The sequence below is a fragment of the Neomonachus schauinslandi genome, chromosome 1 (assembly GCF_002201575.2).
Source record: "Neomonachus schauinslandi chromosome 1, ASM220157v2, whole genome shotgun sequence".
Lineage (NCBI taxonomy): Eukaryota > Metazoa > Chordata > Mammalia > Carnivora > Phocidae > Neomonachus > Neomonachus schauinslandi.
This window is the reverse complement of record NC_058403.1, coordinates 3,113,493-3,138,994: the sequence shown is the minus strand read 5'-3', so window position 1 is coordinate 3,138,994 and position 25,502 is coordinate 3,113,493. Positions and strand designations below refer to the sequence as shown.

The 25,502-nt window shown below is 55.6% G+C and overlaps 1 protein-coding gene across 2 annotated transcripts; it reads right to left on the bottom strand.

The window, feature by feature from the left end:
• Window positions 1-3,137: 3,137 nt before the first annotated feature.
• Window positions 3,138-24,616, bottom strand: WDR4 (WD repeat domain 4). 2 transcript variants are annotated; one of them, XM_044913343.1, is made up of 12 exons: window positions 24,492-24,609; window positions 22,690-22,755; window positions 21,626-21,769; window positions 17,389-17,545; window positions 16,548-16,660; window positions 14,246-14,306; window positions 10,338-10,428; window positions 9,587-9,591; window positions 8,505-8,569; window positions 7,410-7,593; window positions 6,450-6,519; window positions 3,138-4,202 (listed from the first exon to the last, which is right to left on the bottom strand). In XM_044913343.1, exons 1-12 carry the CDS (start codon window positions 24,578-24,580, stop codon window positions 4,021-4,023), a joined length of 1,227 nt encoding a protein of 408 aa, XP_044769278.1. In that variant the 5' UTR covers window positions 24,581-24,609; the 3' UTR covers window positions 3,138-4,020. The 2 variants fall into 2 exon arrangements, with proteins under 2 accessions (XP_044769278.1, XP_021534831.1); XM_021679156.1 differs by lacking the exon at window positions 9,587-9,591 and having other exon boundaries at window positions 10,330-10,428; window positions 24,492-24,616.
• Between the last annotated feature and the right edge of the window lie 886 nt (window positions 24,617-25,502).

Genomic DNA, 25,502 nt, shown 5'->3' with positions numbered 1-25,502 from the left:
ACATCTGCAGAACTAAGAGCCAGCAGTTCTCCTGAGTAGGTACCTAACAGAAATGTTTACATATGTTCCTAGACATGAGGGCCAGAATGTTCATCGCAGCCAAAATTTGGAAACTATTCCAAAGCGCACTGACGGAACAGACATGCTGCTGTGGGAACAGTACACAGAAACTAGAGTGAACCATCTATAACCCGCAGCCCCAGTGCAGATGACTGTCACCAAAAGAGCTGAGCCAAAGTGGCCTGAAGCAACACAAGGCAAGCCACCTGCTGGCCTGGCCGCCAGCTGTTTCCGGTGGGCACGGTACACATGCGCGTTCAGCTGGCGGCCGTCTAGTTGGTGCATTCTACATGCGCCTTCCAGCTGTAGCTGAATCAAAATGCACGCAGACCAAGAAAGTGCTGAGAATTGAGAAACAGGACAACCAGATTTTCTTTAAAAGATTTTATTTATTTAGAGAGAGTGCACACGTGAGTGCTCACGCGTCCATGCACGTGCGACTGGAGGAGGAGAGGGACAGGGAGAGAGAGAATCTCAAGCAGACTCCCTACTGAGCACGGAGCCCGACACGGGGCTCCATCCCACGACCCCGAGATCGTGAGAGGAGCCGAAATCAAAAGTCGGATGCTTAACCAACTGAGTGAGCCACCCAAGCGACCCACGACCACCAGATTTTTTAAGTCAATACATGAGCTGGGGGTGCCTGGCTAGTTCAGTCAGTAGAACGTGTGATGCTTGATCTCAGAATTATAAGTTCGAGCCCCATGTTGGGCATAGAGCTCACTTAAAAATAAATCTTTTAAAAACTAAATAAATGAATTGAAACAGACCCAAGGAATCTCCCCAAAACGTAAAATACATAAAAACTAAAAAAAAGGGTGCCTGGGTGGCTCAGTCGTTAGGCGTCTGCCTTCGGCTCACATCATGATCTCGGGGATCCTGGGATCGAGTCCCACATCGGGCTCCCTCCTCGAGGGGAGAGCCTGCTTCTGCCTCTCCCACTCCTGCTGCTTTTGTTCCTGCTCTCGCTGTGTCTCTGTCAAATAAATAAATAAAATCTTAAAAAAAACTGAAAAAAAGTGGAAAATAGGAGATAAATAAAATTAAAGAGGCGTGTAAGGAAGCTCAATCCTTGGCTCCCATAGCTGGTCAGCAGGCGAAACCACAAACAAAAGGCTCTGCTTTGAGCTCAGCAAGTCAGCCACGGGAGAAAGCGGGCATGAGACGTAAAAGCCTTCAAACACAGCACACGGTCATCACAGGTTGGGGTTCAGAGCGACCAACCGAAAAAGAACCGTCTGAGGCAGCTGGGGGTCTCCGGGTATGGACTAGTTACCACGGTCCCCGAGAACACGGCTCCCTCACCTTATGGAGGGACTCATTCCAGAGGCATGGACAGGGTTTCGGGACCAGGAGGCCACTTCTGCCCCAAATGGGTGCAGCCCCCCAGGAAGGCTGCTGCGGCAGAAGGGGGAGCTATGCTCCCTCCTCCCACTCCCGCCTGCTGCCGGAGCCCGAGTCAGCGTGTGCTGGGACAGACAGGGGACAGACGCACCAGTGTGGGCCAATGGAGCACGACCCATCGGCCGGCGTGATCACTGCTGTCGGCAGTCCTGGGGCTCGCGGAGGACATGGGCTGTACCAAGATGAACACGAGAAACGAGCTGAAAGCAGCAGCTGGGAGACGGGATGGGGAGAAGGGCACAGAGCGGGTCACTGTCACAATCAGTTGGCCAAGAGAGTTTAGTCTCCGTCATGTGCACGTGTGACCGTGACAAGAATGAAAGCAATTTGAAAGCAACCATGGGAAAGACGGTGATGGCCATGGCCCCCTCCTACTCCATTCTGATCCTGACCAGCTGCTCGGCACGGCCTCGTACTGACAGGCATGTCTGAGTCTCCCCATCAGGTGCAAGAGGACCCACTTTACACAGCCCCCAGCTCCGGCCAGGTGACCCAGGGACCCCTCCCAACCTGGCCCTGTTTTACAAAGACACCTGCCCACAGAGAACACGAATGAATGTTTGGTGAGAAAGAAGATCAATGTGAACACGGAAAAATACGGTTTGTTCGGTCTTTAAAGAAATGGACCAGTTCATTTTAAAACTACACGGATTTAATGGGGCACCTGGGTGGCTCAGTCATTAAGCGTCTGCCTTCGGCTCTGGTCATGATCCCGGGGTCCTGGGATCGAGCCCCGCACTGGGCTCCCTGCTCCGCGGGAAGCCTGCTTCTCCCTCTCCCTCTCCCACTCCCCCTGCTTGTGTTCCCTCTCTTGCTGTGTCTCTGTCAAATACATACACAAAATCTTAAAAAAAAAAAAAAGACACTACAGATTTAAAAGAGATCTTAAAGAAGGATCAGCAAACTTCTCCGTGAGAGCTAGACCACAAATACCTTGGACTCTGCCAGCCATTTGGTATCTGTGGCAACTGGGCCACCCTGCTGCTGGAGCACAAAACACACGGAGACGGTACCTAACGAACAGGCCAGCTGTGTCCCAGCAAAATTTTATTTAAGAACACCGGAATTTGAATTGCATATGACGGTCACATGCCACGAAATACTATTTTTTTAAATTTGTTTTCAACCATTTAAAAACATAAAAGCCATTCCGAGCTCACAGGCCATACAAAACCAGGCAGCGACAAGCCTTGGCCTGCAGGCCACTTCACAAGACACCAAAAAGACCAAACCAAAGTTCCTCCTAAAGCCAAGAATCTCAAAGCAGACTGTCAAAGAGAACTCTGCCTGTGCCCAGGGCAGTGCTAACGAGGCTCCTACAGGAGGACCCGGGCCCCAGCACCCCCATCCTGGCCCAGGCACGCCCCCTCTGCTCCTTGAACAAAACACTTCTGCCCTCGTGGGAAGGGACCTGAGCAGTTCACACACAGCACTGTGTTCGGATCAATGTGTACAGCAAAACAAGGCACTTAGGGAAAGCTGAAGCATTCCGGCTTCTGATACACAAAAGCATTTGTCTCTAGTATCCCAAAAAACCCCTCACCGAAGTCATCACGGACACACACGGGTTTCCCGTATTCGAGACCAATCACCAGGAAGTGGGTAGAAGCACAGATAACCAAAACAGCAGAGACAACTACAAAGCCCAACCACCAAAGGAACGCTTCTTCGTACTAGGGAGTCGTTTCAGTCACAAACAGTACACGCATCAAAGATGGTTTTGCTCAGTGTATTTTGAAATCAGTTCCCGATGCTGCTGCTACACATTTCCAGAAGCTGCACAAGCTCATCTTTATTAAGTGGTGACGAGAATTCGCTTGACACCCCCGGTCTCTGCATCGTGTGCACAGAGCTCACAGGGAGATCACATGCGCGTGCCGGCCGCAACCACTTCCCTGCAGATCTCCGTTACGGCCAGGGCTCCCAGGTCCTCGCGCACCCCGGGAGAAGCCGAGTCTGTGCCCTGCGCCCCCACTGAGCCCGCATCACATCGGCAGCAGCCGCACTTACACGCGGGGACCCGGCATGGGAGCAGCGCGGGTGCTGACGGAGGAACGGAGTCCTCCACCCCCCTGGCCAGTGGCCCCTGTGCCGGACAGCACGGGACACTGTCCAGAGGGAGACCCGGGGACAGAGCGTGTCTATCGCGCTGCCGTAAACACGTTCAGCATGTGGATCTCGCTGGAGGAAAACGCGTCCAGCGTTCTGGGAACAGTGCGACACCGACAGCCGCCACCGCGGGTTCCGATTTCCTCCAATATGAAGAAAAAGTGCTTCCAGGCACTTGCACTACTCACTTGTAGTATCTCTAGCTGAGTCACATGCGGCACGGCTTCCCTTCAGCCAGCGGGCGCCCGAGACACCAGGCAGGGGAGCCTCTGCGCAGCGGCAGAAAGTTCTAGAGCCCAGGACACCCACCCGTTCTCTGGGACGGCCGACGTGTGTGCTGAGCTGGTGCGGACCAGACTGTCACCAAGCATGGGTCGGGAACGACATCCCCCTTCTGCTTCCCAAAGGGAGCCTTCGGCAGGGAGGGGGCAAGCACAGTCGGCGTGGCTAGGACGAGCACCTCAGGGACGCCTCCCCTGGCTTTATCTTCTTGGCCTGCCCATTGGGCCCAGGGGGCAGGTTCTGCCGCCGCTTCTGCAGCCTCTCCTCCTTCTTCCTCAGGTAGGCTGTCACGTTGTCAAAGGTGGCCTTGTAGAGACCGCTGAAGCCCACGTCCACGCCGGCCGCACCTGCGCGGGAGGAACAAGAACAGAAACTGGGTGGGACGGGGACCCATGTGCCTGCGAGGCCCTGGGGCGGCGGGACTGGCCGGGGCTCGCGGTGGACTTGCACCGCCTGCTCCGAGGCGCCCCCGCGAGGCCCACATCCTGGTGGTCACGCCAACCGGACCTAGGATTGCTTCTAACACAACACACCAAAGCCGGATCACCGCTGGGAGACGAGGCACGAGGGCTGTGGCTTGCACGCTCATTCTGGTGGAGCTGCCCCCACGCGGAGAGCCGCCCCACAGGGGCCCTTGTGCTGGGGACTGAGGGCGGCCTCCAGCCAACAGCCAGCGAGGGAGTGAGGCCCTCGGCCAGCAGCCTGCAGGGACCAGCACGATGCCAACAACTGCTCGTGCACCTGGAATCAGACCTCGCCGCCAGGGAAGTGGTCCTCTCAGGACAGCACTGGGACACTAAGCTTCAGGACCCACACAAACAGCAAGATAAAAAGTGGCGTTGTTTTCACCCACTGACGGCAGGTTACTTGTTACACAGCAACGTAACAGATGCGGACTGATCTAAGTGTCGAGAGTTCAGATGACCACAGACCAGCCCCACAGGGTCGACCTCACCCTGGCCAGAAACTCCATAGGGACTGTTGGCAATGTGCCCACCTGTGCCCTACACGGTGACCTCCCCACTCACTCGGCTTCCCTACGCCTCCTGTGACTTTCAAGCTCAGCTGGCCTGCCTTCCCCATGCTCTCTCCCCCTGCACCTCCCCCACCCCTGCACCGTGAACAGGCTGTTTTATCTGCAGAAGCTCAGGGAAGCTAAGCCCGCCCCGGGCTGGCCCTGCCAGGCAACCCACAGCAGGACGTGCTGGCCCCAGGCCCCAGCAGGGAGGACGGCATGAGCCAGGCGGGGAGCAGGCTCGCCAGTGTCCCCGACACAGTCCTGCCACAGATCCGTTCCACAATGTTGCTGAAGCAAATGCACACAGTGCTGGGGAGGACGGAGCCCTGTCACCGCCCTAGTCCCTCCACTCTAAAAGGAAGGATGGAAATTAACCCCGGAACCCAGAACCAACAAATCACCTCAAGAATGCCTTCCATGAGACATTTAGATCACTGCTAGCTGTCAACAGAAACGGAATTTATGTTTGAATGTCCTGAATTCCGAGGAACTCTGACTTCTCCCTGGGGAATACTTTTGAAAGATGTCTTCTAAGCAATAATTTGTGTACTTAAATGAAAGCGTCTGACTCCCAATGCTGGGTTACCAGTCATCCTTCTGACAGCCGCTTCAAATCTCTGCCCAAGAAGAGCATCACGGGGTCGCTAGAGGCTGTGTAACTAAAGATTTGCCTTCCTCTACCAAGAGAAATGGAATGAGGTCGGGGCGCCTGGGTGGCTCAGTCGGTTAAGCGTCTGCCTTTGGCTCAGGTCGTGGTCCCACGGTCCTGGGATCGAGCCCCGAGTTGGGCTCTCTGCTCAGCGGGGAGTCTGCTTCTCCCTCTGCCTCCCCCCTCATGCTCTCTCTCGTGCACTCGCTCACTCTCTCAAAGAAGTAAAATCTTTTAAGGAAAAAAAAAAGAAACGGAGCGAGGTCTCCTCATTCTGACATTCCCAGACAGGAGGACTAACTGAGGGCAGCACCCAGCGCTCACCTCAGGCCCTTCCACTGACCAGGACATGTGGCTCTCATCGCCTGGCCACCCCCCTCACAGACTGCAGCGCCACAAGGAAGGGGGGGTCCTGCCTTCCCACTACTGCCTCTCCTCTTCCCTCGGCCTAGTGTTCCTACTGGGACCCACCCTGGGCCACAGAGACCCACAGGCAGTCCGCTGTTTGTCCCCACACCTGACTTCGTGGCCAGGAACCACATAACGCCTGTGGTTGCTCAGAGCCAATAATCAGGGCCTGTGAGTCGCCCTGCCACTCCGTCTGGAGGCCCACCAACTACCGGCCCCTCCCAGGGGACCTGCAACACACAGCCCTGACGGCAGAGAGGTGGACAGTACTCCAACTCTGACCCTGGTTCCCATGAAGCTCAATCATCCTGACGCGGAGGACTGCCCGGGCGTGGGTCAGCTCCTCAGTGCCCCGACCAGCTGCCGGCCTTGTGGACAGGGACACAGGCACACGCCACACATCCTGGACTCTCGCCCACAGAAGTGGCTTCCTACTGTGCATGGTATCCTGTAAGCTGGCCCTGTCCGTGGCCAATTCTGGACATCATCCCGAAAAACAGGCCGTGCTCACACTCTCACCTTCCAGCATGGCCCAATTCCCCTGAAGATGGGCGGAGACCTTCTTTAAGGCGGCATCTTCAGGAACAGCCTGAGAAGACAAACGGAAAACGTTTACCAGGAAGACACATGACCACAGCCCCAGCGCGGCCGGCAGCAGCTCCCCAGACCTGCCGGGCGTGGTCCAGGCTGCCAGGCCCTCGGGAGCACCAGGCAAAGCCGGCCAGCCGTCCCGGTGCGGCAGACACAGCAGTCACATTACGTCACGACAAAGACCCATGACGCGTGGGCTGCCAGGGACCCACACGCTGGCTCGTCCTTTTTACCTTGTCTGAGGGGCCCGGCAGGGGACACGTACAAGCTGTTCACCACTACTTTTTAGATGAAAATACCCAAAAAGTTCAGGGGCACCCCCGAAGCCCTCAGTCAAGTGAGCACGTGTAAAGCACGAGACAATCTGCACAGTGCTCTGGTGGGCTTTATCAGATCCCCTCCCCTCAGTGTCACAGGAGATCCCGGACAGGCAGGAGACGGCCCCGCTTTACAGACAGGGCAGCCAGCTCGGAGAAGGGGTAAGGTTCGCACGTCACCCGGTGAAGAGAGGCTCGCTCAGCCCACAGCCCACATGCCTCTCTACTCCTGATTCCATGCCCCAGATACAAGGCCATGCTAAGCCTGCCAACGTCAAGGACACCAACTGCTGGTTTCTCTACTAAAAAGAGAGGTGACCAGCACAATCACAAGAAAAAATAGGCCCATGAGGGAGACTATCCCACAAAGAAACACTGCAAGCATCATGACATTAGATGAGCTGGCCGGGCGCCCCGGCTCCCTGAACCCCCGGCACAAGTCCTCCAGCCACCACCCCCCAAGGACGCAGCCCCCAGCACCAAGACATGATCAAGCTACAAGTGGCACAGCTGTTGGCCCCCCCAACCCCGACCCCAGGCTTAGGGGCGGCAGGGACCCAACACGTCTCACCTGCCACCAGCCGTCCACAGGCCTGCAGAGCACAAGGGGGGCTTCCCGGAAGTCCTGCAGGACCCACAGTCCCTGGCCCTCCTCGAAAGCAATGTCCCACACTCTGTGCTGAAAAGCCAGCTGCTGTCTGTAACCCAGCTGCTGTCTGTGGGCATCGAGCTGGAAGATGTAGACAACAGGAACGCTTTCCGCAAAGAGAGAGAGAAAAATTATTACAACTACCATGAGGCCCATGTGGGTATCATTGGACAACAGACAGCAGCTCAGCACTGTGCCCGGATCTGCCCCGAACACAAGACCCAGCCACCACCAGCATCTTGACTCTAAGCCCACGAGACTCAGACAGAAACACCCAGCCAAGCCACTTCCCAACCCAAGAGCCACAGGAACCAAGAGATAATAAAGGTCTAAGCCAGTAAGCTGGTCATGCTATGACAGGGAACCAGTACGGGACAAAGAAATAAGACGTGGGGAAGGGGGCTGTCCCAACTACAGTAGCAGATGGCGCTGGGCGCAGGCACCTCCTGGCTCTAAACCTGCATCCTATTTTAAAACAAACTAAGGTGCCCTCTGCAGGCTTGTTGTAAGGACAAACTAGACAGGCAGAAACACCAGATACCTAGCCAGCACATAAACAGTGCTCCAGAACCCGCTGGGTGGCACGCGGTCCCGAAATCCTCCTCCTCACCACCACGAGCCGTCGGGTGGGTCCTACTGTGACCTGCCCTAGGTCGGGTGTAAGGGCTCTATCAAGACCAGCCCCCGGGTGGGGCTGACTGAAGCGTATTCTACAACTTTGCTCTCACCCTCAGGTGGGGCTTTATCATGCACAAAAGGCCAACTGGAGACCAGTGAATTTAAACAGCAAGTGAAAGAGCGCCACTCCACTCTAAGGAAAGGAACCCACACCCCTCAGGCAACAGCCATCCTCCCAGAGCGAAACTCACTGCAGGGACAGGTTGTACAAATAAAAGCGTGTGAAGCCTCCCAACAAGGAGACAGCACACGGGGCCAATGAACCACCCGCGTGTCCCCTCCCTTACGGCGGGGGCGTGGGGCCCTGAAGCAACGTCCCCAGCGCGTGAGCTCACCCACCAGTCACACAGCAGTGCCACGCAGCCCTCGGGGCTCCAGTAGGTGATCCTGGATGCGGCGAACCTCTGCAAGGAAAAGCAGTAACATTAACAGCACGCTCGCCTGTCAGGGACCTGACTCGGGACTATTCTGTTCAAAGCGAGATCAGACACAGCAAGATCGTGACAGTGGCCACTACGGTCAAGGAAGGAAAACAAGAAAACAGTCCTGGAACTTTCTGGAAATCAGAAAGAGAAAAGAAAGGCACAGCAAACTACCCGTTTCACAATTCCAACGTGCCACGGCAGATAGAAGCCTCTCTCGTGGCTCTGGCCTTCCTTCAATGTCTCTAAAGCCAACTGACTGGTCAAGAAGGACAGGAGGTGACAAAGAACCCAAGGGATCGTTAACAAGACACAACTGCGTGTGCAAGGTCCACACATCCCAGAGTGGGAACATCCAGATGCCAGTCAGGAGAAGTGGGAGAAAAGGCCTGATGTTCACCAAGCCCAGCCCAAGGGGAGAGGCCATGGCCTGGGGGCTCCTGAAAGGAAGCGAGGAACCCAAGAGGCAGGGCCATCCACAGCTCGTGCAGCCCTTGTGTGCCAGGCCCGAGGTCAGAAACCTACTGGTTCGTGGTTCTCTCTCTGCCTCACACTCCCTCCCCTGACCTCTGAGAAAGAGACCAAAGTCAACCTCACTATCCCAGAGCACCAGGAGGTTAATTGAGAGCATGAATGTGAAAAAGTATGTGAAAAAGTTACCAGAACAAATCAGGCATCCATGCGCTATGGCCTTGTGGGGGGTGGAGAGCACCAGGACTGCAGACACCCAAGCAGGGGGTGCCATGAGCCGGAAGCCAGAACAGCAGAGTCCGCTGACCTGGGGGCCCAGGCAGCCCCTTGGCTGGGTGGCCACAGCCCCAGGGTCTTTGAGGCTCTGGCCCATGGTCAGGCCTGGCCTGCCCACTTCTGAGGCCGAGTAAGGGCAGTGGCTAGAGAGCCGTCTCTGGGGGGAGGAGAGAAAGCAGCCATCCCGAGGATGAGGCAGATGAGCCCCTCAACTCTGGCCCAGGTCTCCTGCAGGCTGGCAGGGGGCCACACGGGGGCTCCCAGGGAAAGTGCAAAGCTCCCCTGATAACAGCCAGGACACCTGGTCATCAAGAAACCACCCCAAGGGCCAGCTCTGCGGGCCTGGAGAGCCACGTAAGCAGACTGCTCCCTCCCTGCCAGGCCCAGGGGGGCCTCTATAGGAAAACGGGTGGAGCCATCCTCAGGTGACCAACCTGGACCTCAGCCCTACAGGGCATGAGCCCAGGAGCATCACAGAGCTAGGTGTCCATGACGACAGAATCCAGAGCACCCCCAAAAGGCAACCCACACATTCTCCCCTGAAAATCTCTCACAATCAAAGGCTCAGGTGACCTGACCTGGGGATACACTGGCCAGTGTGGAGTCCCAGGGGTAAGGGGGTGGTCATCGAGATTAATCCATGACAGACAAAGGGAGAGATGCAGGAAGGGTGCTCAGCTCCCTGACTGGCTATAAACCCCTGGGGAAACTCTCTGCTCAGGCACCACTGTCTTTTCCATTTCCAAGCAGGACTGGAGGAGGCATTTCTGTACCATGGTCATTCAAACACAAATAAAGCAAGAGAAGTTATTGCCCACTTACGGGACTGGACACCTTTAGAGTTTGAAGTACATGATCTCTCCCAAACTCGATGACGTCTGTGCTGACGACAAAAAAATGTTTCCAACACAAAAGTGGTTTTGTTCGCAGGATTCCAGTGACTGAAGAGGTGCCCTATAAGCCCTGATAAACCCGAGACAGAAGCATGACGTTACCTTGTCACCCCACGGCTCCGCCGGCTCCCGCAGGCTGGTCAGGTGACAGCAGTGCAGCTCTCGGCCACTTCGGTACTCCCAGAGCCTCAGGGTGCGGTCCTGCACACAGCGCGGACAGGTCAGCACACGTGCTTGGGGGGCAGGCCAGCCTCTGAGTGCGGGGGCTTCCGGCAGGGGCTGGAATACCGCTCAGCGGCAGCCAGCGCCACGGTGCTCTGTTCTGAGGGAGGGCTGTGCGGCCACGCCGATCGTTAGCAAAACACCCGTGACCCCCACACGGCAGAATGGGCAGAAGACACGAGACAAGCTGCCTCGTTCACATGCAGGACGTCAAAGACCGCGGCTGCTGTACTCGCGCCAGGAGGATACACGCGCTTCAAGGGTCACCCATAGCACAGGAGACACGTGGGTGGGGCTGCTGAGCACGACAACTGTCCCGCTTCCCTGTTCAGGAAGGGGCGAAAAGCGGGCATCCGCCTGTTACCCGTGAGATTGTCACCTGGTGCAGATAAGGAAACTGGCATGTGTACCGAGAGCCTTAGTGCTCCAAAAATAAGCATCAATGCAAGAGAGAGCTCTATTAACAACTGCTCATCACAGATCTCACTAGAAAGACAGGACATAGAAAGAACTGCATATCTGAGAACACTCAGGACACACAGGGCATGAAACGGAGCCTAGCTAGCTCGGCCGCTCGGCCGGCACACCGGGGACCCCCATCCCGTGGACCCCCACCCCGTGCACCAGAGTCCATCGCTGACAACAGGCATGCACAGGCCCACATGCACATGAAGCCCAGATTCTGAGCAAACCAACAAGACGGCATTGACACAGCACACGCGGAGTTCCTAAATGACTGGGAGAAAAGGAAGAAGAGCAATTCCCCCAGAGCATTAAGAGCCGGGGTGTGCGGTGCTGGGCAGGAGCACAAACACCTGCCAGGAAACTACAGACATGGAGGCAAAGGCCCACCTGCCCCAACCTCCCTCTGCAGGGACTGGAAAGGGATGTTCCCGAAGCGTGAAGCCTTGAGGACAGAGACGTGAGGAGACAAGACAATGGTGAGGCCGTCTGGGAGCAGACGAAGGCAGGGGGACTGGCCACAGGAGGCCGTGACACAGAGGCTGGGCCCAGCAGGCCCGCGGCAGCACGGCCACCCGGGGGGCAGTCAGGGCGGCCGGACTCCCCACCCCTGCGGCTTACAGAGCCGCGGGTTCACCATGTGCCGCCAGGGAGCAAGAGACCGCAGTCTTAGGGACGTCAGATCCGTGCCAAGGGGCACCACCAGCCCTTCCCAGTCACCTCCCGGAACACGGGGACAGGCCTGACGCCCAGAAAGGTGAAGACTGAGCCAAGTAACCACCAAGAGAGGGCTGATCCAGATGGCCCGTGGGTGCCCGACTCCAACACCCTGGGCTCCCAGACACAGCCTCCACCACGCTGGCCAGTGCCCCGTCCCCATCATAAATGGACAGATGCAACCACCAGACATCCGCAGGAAACCTCCACGAGGAAAGGTGGACACCACACAGGGGGAAGGAAACACACATGAGCTCAGGGAGATCGAAGATCCTGCACTCGGGACCAACACAATTGGGGCCAGGACCCTGGGATCGAGCCCCGTATCGGGCCCCCTGCTTGGTGAGCCTGCTTCTCCCTCTCCCTCTGCCGCTCCCCCTGCTTGTGCTCGCGCTGTCAAATAAATAAATCTTAAAAAAAGAAAGAAAGAAAAAAGGACACTTGGAGGACGAGAAAAAGCTCGTGACAATTACCAGGAACAGCAGAAATGAAATCCCCACAGGACACTATGAAATAAAGTTGAGGACAAGTTCCAAAAAGCAGATATAGGACATGAGACAGAGGCCAAAGGAAAGAGAAAGAACCAGGCAACCAACGTAGCCCAACATCCCACAACACAGATTCAAGGAGAAGCGCCCGAGTGAGGACACTCCCGGTACCAAGAACCTTGAATCACAGGGGCCACTGACCGTGCAAGCTGGTCTCCAGAGCCCAGCCCCTATCTCCCCCAACTTCAGAGCACAGGGGCAAGAAGGCCCCCAAAATGTTCAGGAAAGGGGGAACAGATTCCACAGAAAGGACCCAAACTCAGAATGGCCTCAGATTTTTCAAGTGAAAGTGGGGAGAAAGCCAAGCACGGAAACCAACCAGAGAAAACACAGGCCCCTCACCTTCCAAATCCCTGGGAGGAACTCTCACCTCGAGCTCTATGCCCGCCCACCCACCAGTCGTTGGGGGTTAAGGGCACTTCCAGGGCCCAGGACAGCAGCCTTATGACAACACCCTCCCCCCACCTTCAGAGGCACTGCTCGGAAACACAGAAGAGAAAGACAGAGACAGACAAACACGGACACAGAGAGGATGAATATGAATATGGGGGTAGGGGTACTACGGGAGGTGTAGCCCACCAGGAAAGGGGACGACGGGCACAGAGAGGGCGGGAGGGCACACAGAAAATGCATGTTCCTGTTTCTCGACTGCTCGAGTTCTCTGGATACGCCGGGCAGCCATTAAGAAGGCTGTGAAGCCCAAGGGCACACCTTATAGGGGCGTTGGGAGCCACGGCCATTTTCCTGTAGGCCCAACAGCAGAATTTCACTTTACAAGTATATTGCTTCTGATGAAAATGCGAAGTGCACTCTGCAAGGTGTGGGGCACACGGCAGGCCACGCACCCCGCCACTGGAGCACCACCCCACCTGTATCTTCAAACAGGGTCACGGGCAAAATGCCCGAACTTGCCAAGCTAGTGCTAAAATCAAAGGTGTTCGTTTTACTTTTCTGGGAGCTTGAATATTTTTTTTATCATGCAAAAGACTGGAAGACGTAGGTACAACAAAATTCACAAAAACTGGCCACCTCTGGGGACTCCAGCCATATCTATTTTGTTTGCTATCGCAGGACCATGCACTGCTGTGAAGAACAGGACACGGGACGGCAGAAACTGTAAGAACACAAATGTGGCAAAGGAATCAAACACAGACACGCAGACAGTGGCCAGATATCTGCAGGACACTAGGGAGGCGGCTCTTCCCACCCAGAAACCCTAACTCTTTTTTTTTTTTTTTTTTTTTAAAGATTTTATTTATTTATTTGAGACAGAGAGAATGAGAGACAGAGAGCATGAGAGGGAGGAGGGTCAGAGGGAGAAGCAGACTCCCTGCCGAGCAGGGAGCCCGATGCGGGACTCGATCCCGGGACTCCAGGATCATGACCTGAGCCGAAGGCAGTCGCTTAACCAACTGAGCCACCCAGGCGCCCAGAAACCCTAACTCTTAAGAGGTCCAGGCACCTCCCGTGCAGCCCCCCCCCCACCTCCCACTGCCAGGCACCTGAGTCCCACAAAACACTAAGGGGCAGGAAAGACAAGAGGAGGAACAGGACAGAGCTTTCACAAAAAAAGAAAAAATGAGACACCATCAGTAATTCAAACCCTTCGCTTTGGCAAAAACTACTGCTTAATGAACCTTTTAAAGATTATTCCTTAGAACCAAGTCTCTGATCACTAAACCATCGAGCCCCAACTGCCAGGACATAGAAGTTTTCGTCACCAATCAAAGCCCCCACCAGGCCGGGGTGAAGAGCCAGCATGGCAGTAACTGGATGGAACCCAAGTCCCCTGGAATTCAGAAGGGGTCTTCCCACCTTCCCACCTGACTGCCAGAACAGAGGTCACAATGCTGTTACAGATGTGGCCCCTGAATGGAAGGCCCTAAGCAAGGAGCCAGCCACAGGCAGCTCCAAAATTCGGAAAACAAGCACCATCTAGTGGACAGCCACCAAGTGAAAGAGCCACAACTGGGAACAAAAGAGCTCGTGGCTGGCACACCCATCCCCCCCCGCGTGGCTCCCCGGCCGAAAGGCACCCAGAGGCACACAGGGCAGAGCGAAGCACTTACCCCAGAGGAGGACAACAGCAGCTCGGGGTGGTCAGGCACCACGAAGATGCGGCTCACAAACCTACAGGGCAAAGAGAAGCAAAGGGGGAGCCGAGTTCCAGGGAGCTGCTGTGACGTCTGCTCAACCCATCTGTCATCTCAGAGAGATTCTCCCTCCAAACCCCTGACCCCCAACAAAAACTGCCATGGCTCCCACGGGTAGCTAGACAGCACTGAGCAAGCATGAGGAGCACACCGTGCCATTCTCCGGGCCCCAACAGCCATGACAACTCCCAAGCAGGAGCGGGCCCCAGCCATGCTACTGGAAAGATCCATGAACATCTGTGTTGCTCACTCCAGCTGCCCTGCTCACAGCCCAAGACCTTCCCTGCAGGTCCGTGACGACAGGGAGCCTCGGGCGGAGACCTGCCGGACAGAGCAGGGGCAGAGGGCGAGCAGAAACGCTGGCCGGCGGACTGACTCAGACCTCCTGTCCTTTACCCCAGGGCAGCCCCGCACCCAGCGGTCCCCAGAAGCCCACCCGGGGTCCGCAGGCTATGAGCCAGCCTCTAGCCTCGCAAGGGGGGCAGCCTTCCCTGCTTCTCTCCCAACGATAACGTGACCACTAGCTCACGGCTCCTGGGGATGCCCATGACTGGCTGGCCCAAGCAGTCCCCTGACGCAAGACGGCCATTACAGAGGCCGTGAGTCACCTCAATGACTCAAGAGGAAGGAAGGGAAACCGGTTTCCACAGATTTTACACGAGATTCTTAAGCACCTACTTTTACTCCTTATTCACTCACGGAAATACCTCCTGAGCGCCTACTACCTGCCAGGCAGTGCTGAGGGCTGGCGACAGCACTGGGCGCAGCCGCAAAGGCCCCCGTCCAGGGCGCCGGCAGGAGATGGGCCAGCGGAGGCCTCGGAAGAGCGCCGCCCAACATAAACACGGTGCCGGCCACGCCGTTTACGTTTGCAAGTGACCACGTTAAGAAACAGATAGAGATGAAAATAACTGACACCCTTCTTCCTTAACTTCATTTATCCAGAATATCACCATCTAACGTACAACCTAAATTAAAAATTAGTAACACGCTGTTTTTATGGCTTTTTTATATGAAGTCTTCAACATCAGGTCTTGTACATGGCACATCTCACTTCAGACTTCAGGGCTCGGGGCTCCTGTCTGGACAGTGCAAGCTAAGAGAAAAGCGGAGCAGGGCGGGACAAGGGGGGGCCTTCCTGAGAAGGCAGGTGGCATCTAGCCGGACACTGAAGAAGTGGAGGAGAGCACAGGGTCCTGTGGGGAGAGCATGCCCATCAGTGAGAACAGCACATGCAAAGGCCCTGAGACAGGAGTGTGCCGGGTGGTGGTGGGTGGGGAGTAGGAGACCCCAGTGAGAAACAGCAATGGAGAGAAGGCCACGGGGGGCTTACAGGTCATAAGTCTGGATGCTGGATTACTAGAGAGCTGAACCAAAGCCCCCATCAGCTGTCCAGAGCTACAAACTAGGCCACCAGTGACCTTCAGAGATCACTTTACATTCTGTTCAAAACCAAGGAACAGGAGCAATCTCAAAATTAAATTAAGTCTCTCCAATATATTCCGCTGCCTCCAATAACGCAGTGTTAAACATTTTAGCAAATGAAACGAAGGGCTTCTCCTCTCCTCTGCAATTAGCCTTGAGCCCAAGAAGCCCGAGAAGAGCAGTGGGTCTCAGAAACGCCTCCCTTGCAAAATACCAAAATTCAGTTACTGAAAGAGAGCTCACCTGCCAGAAAAGAGGTCATAAAGGAAGAACCACTGCCCAGGCTTGGAGGCAACATAAGTCCTGGACGTTCAAATTACCGAAGTATGTTCCCCCTGGCACACACCCTCTACCGGCTACTGACCACTGTAGGCACTGACAAGCGTCTACGCTGAGGAAGGAGTGTTCCGGAAACAAGCCCTCACCTGGAGGCCAACATGGAAACCACTGGTGAGTGCTAACAGCAGGAGGCGGTGGGCTTAGAGGGAAGGCCTCTCACACTGAGCCCTATGCTGGCTCCCGTGGGCAGCACCACCACCACCGTGTGCGGCGACCATGCCCTGGGGTGTCAGACCTCGGTGCCAACAAGAAAACCTCTCCCTGAAACCCATGGGAAGGGAAGGGAAGGGAAGGAGGAGGCAGAGGTCCTGACGGCCCCTGGGCAGAAGCCTGCACCAAATGGGGCCTCGCCGGGGAGCAGGCAGCCCTGGCTTCGCCACCGGCTGCCCAAGCTGAGCGACCCACCCGTCCCTTGAACCTGAGCTTCCTCCTGGGGGGCAGGAAGGGGACTCACTCTGTGTGCCCGAGGCAGAAGGACTCGATGCTGTGCGGCGCCGCGGCCCAGCTGACCCGGATCTTCTCGTCCCGGTCGGCGGTGAGGACATAGCGGTCGTCGGGACTCACAGCCTACACACGGGGGTTAGAAAGAACAGACCTGCTGGTGGGGGTGGCCAGAGCTGGCCCACCCACCCCACCGCCCCAGGACCTGTCCCCAGGTATGCACGGTACCACAGCGGTGGTACCAGACACCTGTCTCAATGCAGCTCCGCCCTCCCACCACCCCGCCCCTCGTTCTCCAGCACCTGCTCGCCTTCGTCTCCTTCCTCCTTCAAGTGTCCCCATGGCCAACCCATCACCAAGTCCTGGGGGGGCTGTCCTTCAAGAACCCCTCCCTCGTTATCCCGGCCTCTCTCGCCGGGTCCCACCCCAGCTCCACCTCCCACTGGCTGCCCCCAGCCCTCACCGGGCCTCTTGGGGGAAACAGCTCCTGGCTCAGGGGTTGGAAGGACACTGAGGTGAGGCCCGTAAAGCACGAGGACAAGCTTAGGCCTTGAGATGGTGTCTGCCCTTCCCACATGCCTCCTCTACCTCGTCACCCAAACCCAGGCTGTCCCTTACTTCCGGAACCACCCAGCCACCTCCTAAGTGGCCCATGGGCATTCACCCTGTCAGCCTCACCATCCTGAATTCCATTCTCACAAACTCCTGCTCACAAATCTGCAGAGCTGTCCCTGCTACAGAACCCAAACCCCAACAGCTGGGCTCACATCCCCGGCCTTACTGCCCCATCAGACCCCCTGCCCCTGCCCCCAGCTGACTGTAGCAGACTTAAATTAGGCCCATCACCCACGTACCACATCCAACAACATCGACAGGTGCCCAAGCTCAAGCTTGCCGCATCCCTGTGGCTCCAGCACCGAAAAGGAATAAACATCCCCAGACTTGTCGGCCACCAAAAGCTTCTCCTCCGAGGCCGTGAAGGTCAGGGCCGTGCACCTCCTCACCACAGTCCTGGAAGGCAAGAGACGCCCACCATCGGCTTGCACAGGTCAGCACGAGATGGGCCGACAGACCTGCAGGCTGGCCCTTCTGCTGGTGTGTCGGCTCCACACCACCTGTCTCCCCTTCAAGTCACCAAAGGCAGTGCCAAAAAAATAAAGCAATTAAGAGAACAGAAACAAAGCCAGTGCCTTAGACCGATTTTACTTTGGAATAACTTTGCTTTTGTGACAGCAGAATCTGGGTGGTGGACCTCTAGGTGTCCAGCATGACATCTTCTCAAATTTGTTGTGTGTTTGAAGACTGTCATGATAAAATGTTGGGAGAACTGCCTCTTGACCCCAGCACCTCTACTGGGCATTCTGGGGAAAAAAACGGTCAGCTTCGTAAACACCCAGTGTGCTCTGATCAGAACCAGAAGCACACTCACCATGTAGGGCCCTCCTACCCCTGCAGCTTCCCGTCCACGACCGCGGACCCGGGGCGTGGGGGGGGGGGGCCTGCCGTGCGGGAATCCCACGTGCTGCTGGTGCACAACACCCCTGGGGATGGGGCAACACACCCATCGGCAGGCGCGGTCGCCGTCCCTCCCCCTGGGATGACTCCGGAGGAGGGCGAGCCACGGCCAACAGCATGCACTGCTGGGGACGTCTGCGTCCCGGCTCCGGCTGCGTGACAGTCACCACACTCCTGAATTCAAACCCTCGGTCCAAATTCACAAGATCTGCCTCATCTGCCCGCTGGCTCCACACCGCGCCAGCCTAAGAAACAGTTACAGCTCCCGCCACACACACACCTACTCCTCCGGGTCTCACTGCTGGTGGGGAGCGGGGTCCATGCAGCTTCCCGCCACTGGTGCTCTCACCGTTCACCTCCTTGCCACCGGCATCTCTACAGCAGATCGCGCTTTCCACAAGGCAAGACCCTGCACTTTTCATCCCACGCTAGATACCACGCGTGACCCTGCTTCACACACGAACCCCAGGCTTGTCCACGTTACCTAACTCTGTGCCTCTCCCTGCCCTCCTCTGTCACCAGAGGGGGTAGAAGGGGACTCCCTTTCCAACAAGAGCCAGTCAGCGTCTGTGCACACGGCGCTTGGCCCCCTGCAGCTGGGGCCCCCCATGTTACAGTAAATAGGAACTAGAGCTTGAAGAAGCCACATCTCCAACACGAGGACCACACAAAGACCTCCCAGGTTCTCGGGAGCAGAGGGACAGAAGGAAAGAAAACGCAGGGCAGAGGGCCTGCAGCCGCGTCCCGGGACTCCACCTCCCACAGCAGCTGAAACTCCTCCTGCGCTTACCTGAGCCGGTGGACAGTGGACAGAAGGACAAGGAGGGACATAAACACAGAGAACACAACAGAAGAAAGAGCATGGGGCTGCGGGCAAGACTAACCAACTCTCCGAGCACACGGTCACTGAAATGCCACCATACGTTCAGACAGGCCCTCACACGGCCACGCGGCCACCAGTCCGGACAGCGGCCTGGGCTGGTCCCACAGGAGTATCGGGCGTGGACTCACACGAGCACCCGCCACTGCCCCCCCACCCCCCCCCCAGCCCCAGCTCAGTCCAGAATCTTGTCCCTTTGCCTTCTGCCAGTGGAGGAACTTTCATCTTCTCGGGCCAAGTTAGTCCTGGCCAGGATTCTAGGACGCTGCTTGGCTGTACAGAGTAGGTGGGGGTGAGGGTCTGAGGGGTCAGGTCACAGACGTGGGCAGGCAGGTCATGAGACTGGACAGTGGGTGGGCTGGCCACTTTGCCCCATCAGAAGGCGTGGGCCTCACCATTCTTCGGGATCTCTGCACTCCCCCCTCCCCCCAGAGTCACGGGGTTCACAGCCCTGCGTTCCCATCCTCATGCCCCCCAGGGCCAGCCTGACCCTCTCCCCTGCGCCACCGCCAAGCAGAGCACTGCTGGTCAGGTAGCCGAGCCCTAAAATCCCCCCCCAAGCCCACCTCCAACGAGCCACACTTGTTCAACAAACTGAGTGTGGGGGGGCCCTGCAGGGCACCAAGGATACCAAGCTCTCCAACACCACACACCTCCAGCAGCCAGGCAGCTTCGGGCAGAACAATCTCATCTCCTGGGGCTCTGCCTTTCCACATACTTGCATTATTTCAATTCAGGCATTTTCTGAACCGGTGTGATTTCCTATGTAAGATTTCTCACTAATAAATGCACACATCACAAGAGAAAATATCATGTCACCCCAAGTGTCCTACTTTTAGTTCAGAAAACCTGGCCTTGGTTCTGGGCCTTTGTCATTGTAAACCGAAACCTTGAAACCAATCATTGCTATGCACTATTTCCATTTGGGCTATTCCTTAAAATCCTCCATGATGAAGCATTAAAGCCACTGGAGAGCTCCGAGCTGTGAGCAACTCTTGGTCAAATGTGGGTATCAGGAGCCCAGGACACCCCCAACACCGAACTGAACGTCAGATGCATGAAGGATGGGTGTTTTTCTGAGGAAGGGGTCCATCTGTCTGTGCCTCCCCCCAAGTGTTAAAGGCCACTGGACCAGGCAGCAGCGCATCTTACACTGAGGTCAGCATACATCCACAGGACAAGGCAACGTGAGAAAGGCAGCCCCTAGACCTGTGATGTGATCTGGCCCGACCCCTTCATTCAGTGGCTGACGCAGACGGGATGGGAGTTATCCAGGGTCCCGCAAGCAACATCTACACGCGCAACGTACCTCCCATAGGCAACACGAGGCCCTGCACACCTAATGCAGAGGTTTCCAACACAAAGCTATTCTGCTGGTATCAATGTAAAAACCAAGATGAAAAATACAATTAAGCAGGGAAAAAAAGGCAACTGCCAGCCACTGTTTGCTAAAGTATAACTGCCCACCCTGAGTGTTCTTAGATCTCTACGTGAAGACAATCGCCAACACGCTACCTTCAAAAGACAAAACAAACAAAAACACAGCATCTTCCCCTCAAACGCCCACAGACCACAATGCAGAAGGAACCAGACATATACACATAGGACTCTGTGCCTAAACACCCATCCTGAGCCTTACACTCCAGAGGCCTTGCCCTGCATTCCCCAATAGCCTGACAGCCACAGGGACGCGGTGACAGTCAAGAGAAGTCTAGATTCCTCCTTCCAGACCGTGCACAATGCCAGGAGCCCTCGGAGAACGGCCAGAGCCCCGCCAGGAGCCCTGAGCACTCGCCCTTCAGTCAAGGTGCAAGCTCCACCACAGGACGCAGGGGCCTGTTGGCAGGCTGTGTGGGTGTCCCCGTCCCAAGTTCAGGATGAAGGGCTACCCCTAAGCAGGGAGCACATACCAACATAGACTGCCACCTGCAATTTGCCTTTTTATTCTTCTCTTAGAAAATAAGATGCAAGAGGAATCCAAAAAGCACAGGTCTCCCCGATATAGGTGTGAGCCAGCTACGAAGTGAAATCCTTAACCTTGGCTGTTAGACAGTTAGACGTTAACATTATAACCTGCATGTATTTCTCTCTTACTCTCGAGGGACAGTTAAGCTGTGCAGCCTCAGGGAGGCAAGGATGAGGGGAAGGCTGACTCTGCTCCATGGGGGTGTTTCCATCCCGGTCACAGACATCATAATTCCAGCCCTCACCCACTTGAGGAAATAAAGCACTTACTATCAGGACACTGTCCGAGTAAGACAAATTTACACCTACCCAGGGCCTGTATCAGCATCACCCACCTCCTCTCCTAAGCCTGCTGATTTTCTTCATTTCTGCCAGCACGAGGCTGGAGGAACACTGGAAAGCAGGATGGCATAGTGGCCAAGGGCACCGCCTCTGGAGCCAGAGTGACCAGGGCCAGGGGCCAGCTCTGCCCTCTGAGCTGACTGACTGGGATCAGCTTCCAGACTCCCAGCAGGGATGTGGGTGAGAACAACGTCCCGCCCCCTCACACAGGGTTGTTTCGAGGGTTTAGTCAGCTAACACCGTAAGGCCCTGACAACAGTGCCTGGCACATGGCTGAGACTACGTGTTAGTCGCTTGTTCACCACATCACTGTCACTGCTGCGGGCATGCAAGTGTAAGCTGTGCGTTGGTAAATAACATGGTAATTAGTCCACGTTAGCATTTCATACCTGACACTCAGACATTGCCATGGTTTTGTACGGAAAAGAATCAGACGCTTACTGTCATCAGTTAAAGCAAAATAGCTGCCAGACTTGGAGAAGGTGGACGCCAGAATCGTGTCACTCCCCTTATCCGTGGGCTGCCCGTCCTCCCTGAGAAAGAAAAGGACAAGAATGATTAGGGATTGCCTGAGTAAACAAGGCTGCATTCCTCCAGGTTGGCCTTGTTCATTTATAACATGAGCAAAGATAGAGAATGGCATGAGGTTCATGTAGCCAGAATATAAACGCATTATTAAGCAGACAAGGGGAGGTTCAAAACAGCTCTAATTTTTAAGGAATAAATCTAACTAAACAGAAAAATCTCTCAGCACACACACCTGAATCCAAAGAGCTGAGCCAGAAAGACCCTCAGAGATCACACGGCTCACTCCCTCACAGATATGAACGAATCGAAGACTAGAGTCAAGGATTAAATCATATTAAAACAAAACTGAACCGGGACGCCTGGGTGGCTCAGTCGTTAAGCGTCTGCCTTCAGCTCAGGTCATGATCCCAGAGTCCTGGGATCGAGTCCCGCATCGGGCTCCTTGCTCAGCGGGGAGCCTGCTTCTCCCTCTGCCTGCCTCTCTGCTTGCGCGCTCTCTCTCTCTCTGACAAATAAATAAATAAAATCTTTAAAAAAAAAAAAAAAAACTGAACCATAAGACCAATTCTACTAGAAAAAGGCACCATACAAAATTATCACACTCTGCTTTCCTTATCTTTCAATTAACTAAAGCTAACTTAAACGCATTTAAAGTTACATTGCATTATTTCAAGATGCCCACAAGAGTTAGTTACTGACAGAAACTGGAATTATTTAGAAAAATCCTACTATTCTTAACACCATATTTAAAGTTAGTTCCACGTTTCTTTGCTGAGGTCCTGGTTCATCCACAGGACAGTATAAATGGAAACAAAGAATTCTGTGCAGAAGCAACTTACTCGACACAACAATTTACTTCTTAGGCTACCCTGTCCCATTTAGTCCAAGCATGATTAGGCCTGAAGAGGCTGCCCCATCAGCTCACCCTTTATTCTCCTGTGACTTCTTTTCTGCAGTGCTGCAATCATACGTGAAGAGGACGTCATCATCACTAAGGAAAAACAGAAAGATTTTAAAGGGAGCACTTCATGAACAAAAATGTGAGGTTTTTTTTTCCTGGAGCACAAATATTCTCATACTCAATAAATTAAGGGTTTTATCCATGACAAGAAATTGTCTGGGTCCAGTACTTCAGAGAAAGGCTAAGGAGCTTTAGTTGCTTAATCTTTTCAGATTTGCCATACACAACTGGCATGGTTCCATACCAAATAATCTGTTAAGTAAAACAAATGAGAAAAACTCAACAGGAAGTAATACATGATTCTTTTACTCCCAAAAAAATCAATGCAAGATGGTTATGCTAGAAGAAATTATGTTCTGATGTTTTTTGGTGAGATTCCTGCATCTCAATTTAAAACTGCCACCATTTAAAAATGTCTCAACTACCCAAGAAAGCTCCCATGGCGGCCAAGCACCTGCCAGTACTGGAGTCAGACCCTAAGCTCTCTGCAGTTTATGCCCATCTCCTCCCTTCCAGTGCTTGGCAGAGACCAGATATCTTGTACAAACTCATAGCCTTTGAAGTAACTGTGCTCAGACTCTTTTCCCAAGGAACACTGTGGTGTTGGAAAGAGTAGTTCTCCCAGTCAGAAACTTTGCCACCACCATTCTATTTCCTCAAAAGGCACACAGAAGAATCATATTAAAAAAAAAAAAAAATGATGGGGACGCCTGGGTGGCTCAGTCGGTGAAGCATCTGCCTTCAGCTCAGGTTATGATCCCAGGGTCCTGGGATGGAGTCCTGAGTGGGGCTCTTTGCTCAGTGGCGAGTCTGCTTCTCCCTCTCCTCCCTGCTCGTGCTCTCTCTCTTTCTCAACTAAAAAATGAATCTTAAAAAAATGATGGGTTTATTGCATTTGATATGAATCAAATGTACTATCAAGTATAATAAACCCATGTCTCCCAATGGCATGCGTTAGATACCATGAGCCTCTAAAACTAATCTGGAATATACCACAAGTTTGTGAGTAAATGTTTTGTGAAAACTAAATCTAACATTAAGTTGGATTTCTGAAATCCAGCTTTGAGCAAAGAGCAGAGCGTATTTACATTTGACAGACACATGCTCCGTTTCAAGTATGAATCCAAACTACCCGGGAAAGAAGTAAGGGGCCGAAACTGACCATGGGACAAGACTACTCGATCAACACTTATTGTTAAAAACCCAGGGTGCTGTGTGAGAAAGAGCATGAAATTGGGGAAAGCTAAAGCAGAACCGTGTGCAGGCGCACTGGGGGGAAGAGGGTAAGACCTAGAGCGAGGCGAGGCGAGGCAAAGCGAGGCGGGCGGGGGGGGGGGGGGGGGGGGGGGGGGGGGGGGAGGCAGGCGCCACGTCCGGAGACGGAGTGCGCCCGGGACTCAGGCCCAACCCGGTCCCCAAGGGCAGGAGCCGCCTTCCTCCCGGCGCCCGAGAGCCGGGGTGGCCGCCGACCCAGAGACCGCGCGGTGGCCGGGGCCTGGCTCGCGTCTCCCCACGTGACCCGCCCGAAGCGTCCCGAAGCTCCCGACACCCACGCGGCCGAGAACGCGGGGCCCGCGGGCGCCGGCGAGAGGCGCGCCGGGGGCGGGTCTTGAGAGAAGGCGCGGGCACGCGGCCTGATCGAGGAGAAGGCGGCGGCTGGGCGCGCCGGGGGTCTCCCCAGGGCCTCGCGGCGCGAGGAAATGATTCTCCAGGCCCCGACGCGCGCCCGCAGCCTGGTCTCCCCGCTGCAGGCCCAACCCCCTCACCTGCTCGCAGTGGAGGTGGCCAGGAACCGACTGCCGCCCCGCACCACCAGCGCCTGCCCGCACAGGGCCAACCCCGCAGAACTCGCCATGCGCCCTCCCGCCGCGCCTCCCCCCACGTGCGCCGCCGAGCCCCTCTTCCTGCTGGCGCCGCACAGTGACGTCACGCGCAGGCGCCGCGAGGTGGCGCCACTCGGCCCGCCCCCACGGTGGCCGAGGCCCCGGACATGCGCAGAAGGTGCGTTCCGCCTTCGCCGGCTTGGTGGCGTGTTCTCTGTAGGTGGCGGGTTTAGTGCAGTGGGAATATTCGCCCACGTGGGAACGCATGCTGAGCGTTGCTCTTTTCCTCCACACTGGGCAGGGCCGCTTCTGGATCTTTCTCCGCTGCAGCTGGGCGACGTGGCCCTGCTGGTACCTGCTGGGCTCTTAGTAAGCGTTCCTGCAAGAGGTGGGTGGGGGTGAGCCTGCACCTGTCCGGGGTGGCTCAGAGTTCAGGCGCTGGAAGGGAGCCTCCGCAGCTTCCCCTCGGAGGTCAGCCCCAGGCGCCGCAAGTCTCTCCCACCGCCAGAGATAGCTCTTTGCCCGTGTTCTTTTGTTCATGGAGTTCGAACAAGGTGACTTCTCAAGACACGCCGCCCACACGCCCCATCCTGTTCATCTAGTCACTTAAATCCCTCTGCTGCACGCCCCTTTTCTCCATCTCCGTGGCTTCCGCCACCATCCAAACCACAGCAGTCCGCAGCTTTGCTAATCCCCGCAGCTGCCCTTGTCCCCCACCGATCTGCTTGCCACACCGAAGCCAGAGAGATCCTTGCAGAACACAGATCTGATCATTGCATCCCCCTGCTTAAAACCAACAGGTGGCTTCTCGTTGCTTTCATGGCAAAGACCCAAGTCCTGATCATGCTCTAGCGAACCGCCTGTGGTCTGGCTCCCATCTACTCCGCAGCCTCTTTCATTCTCTGTGCTGTAGCCAGGACTGCCCTTCATTCACTGGCACAATGCACTCACTCG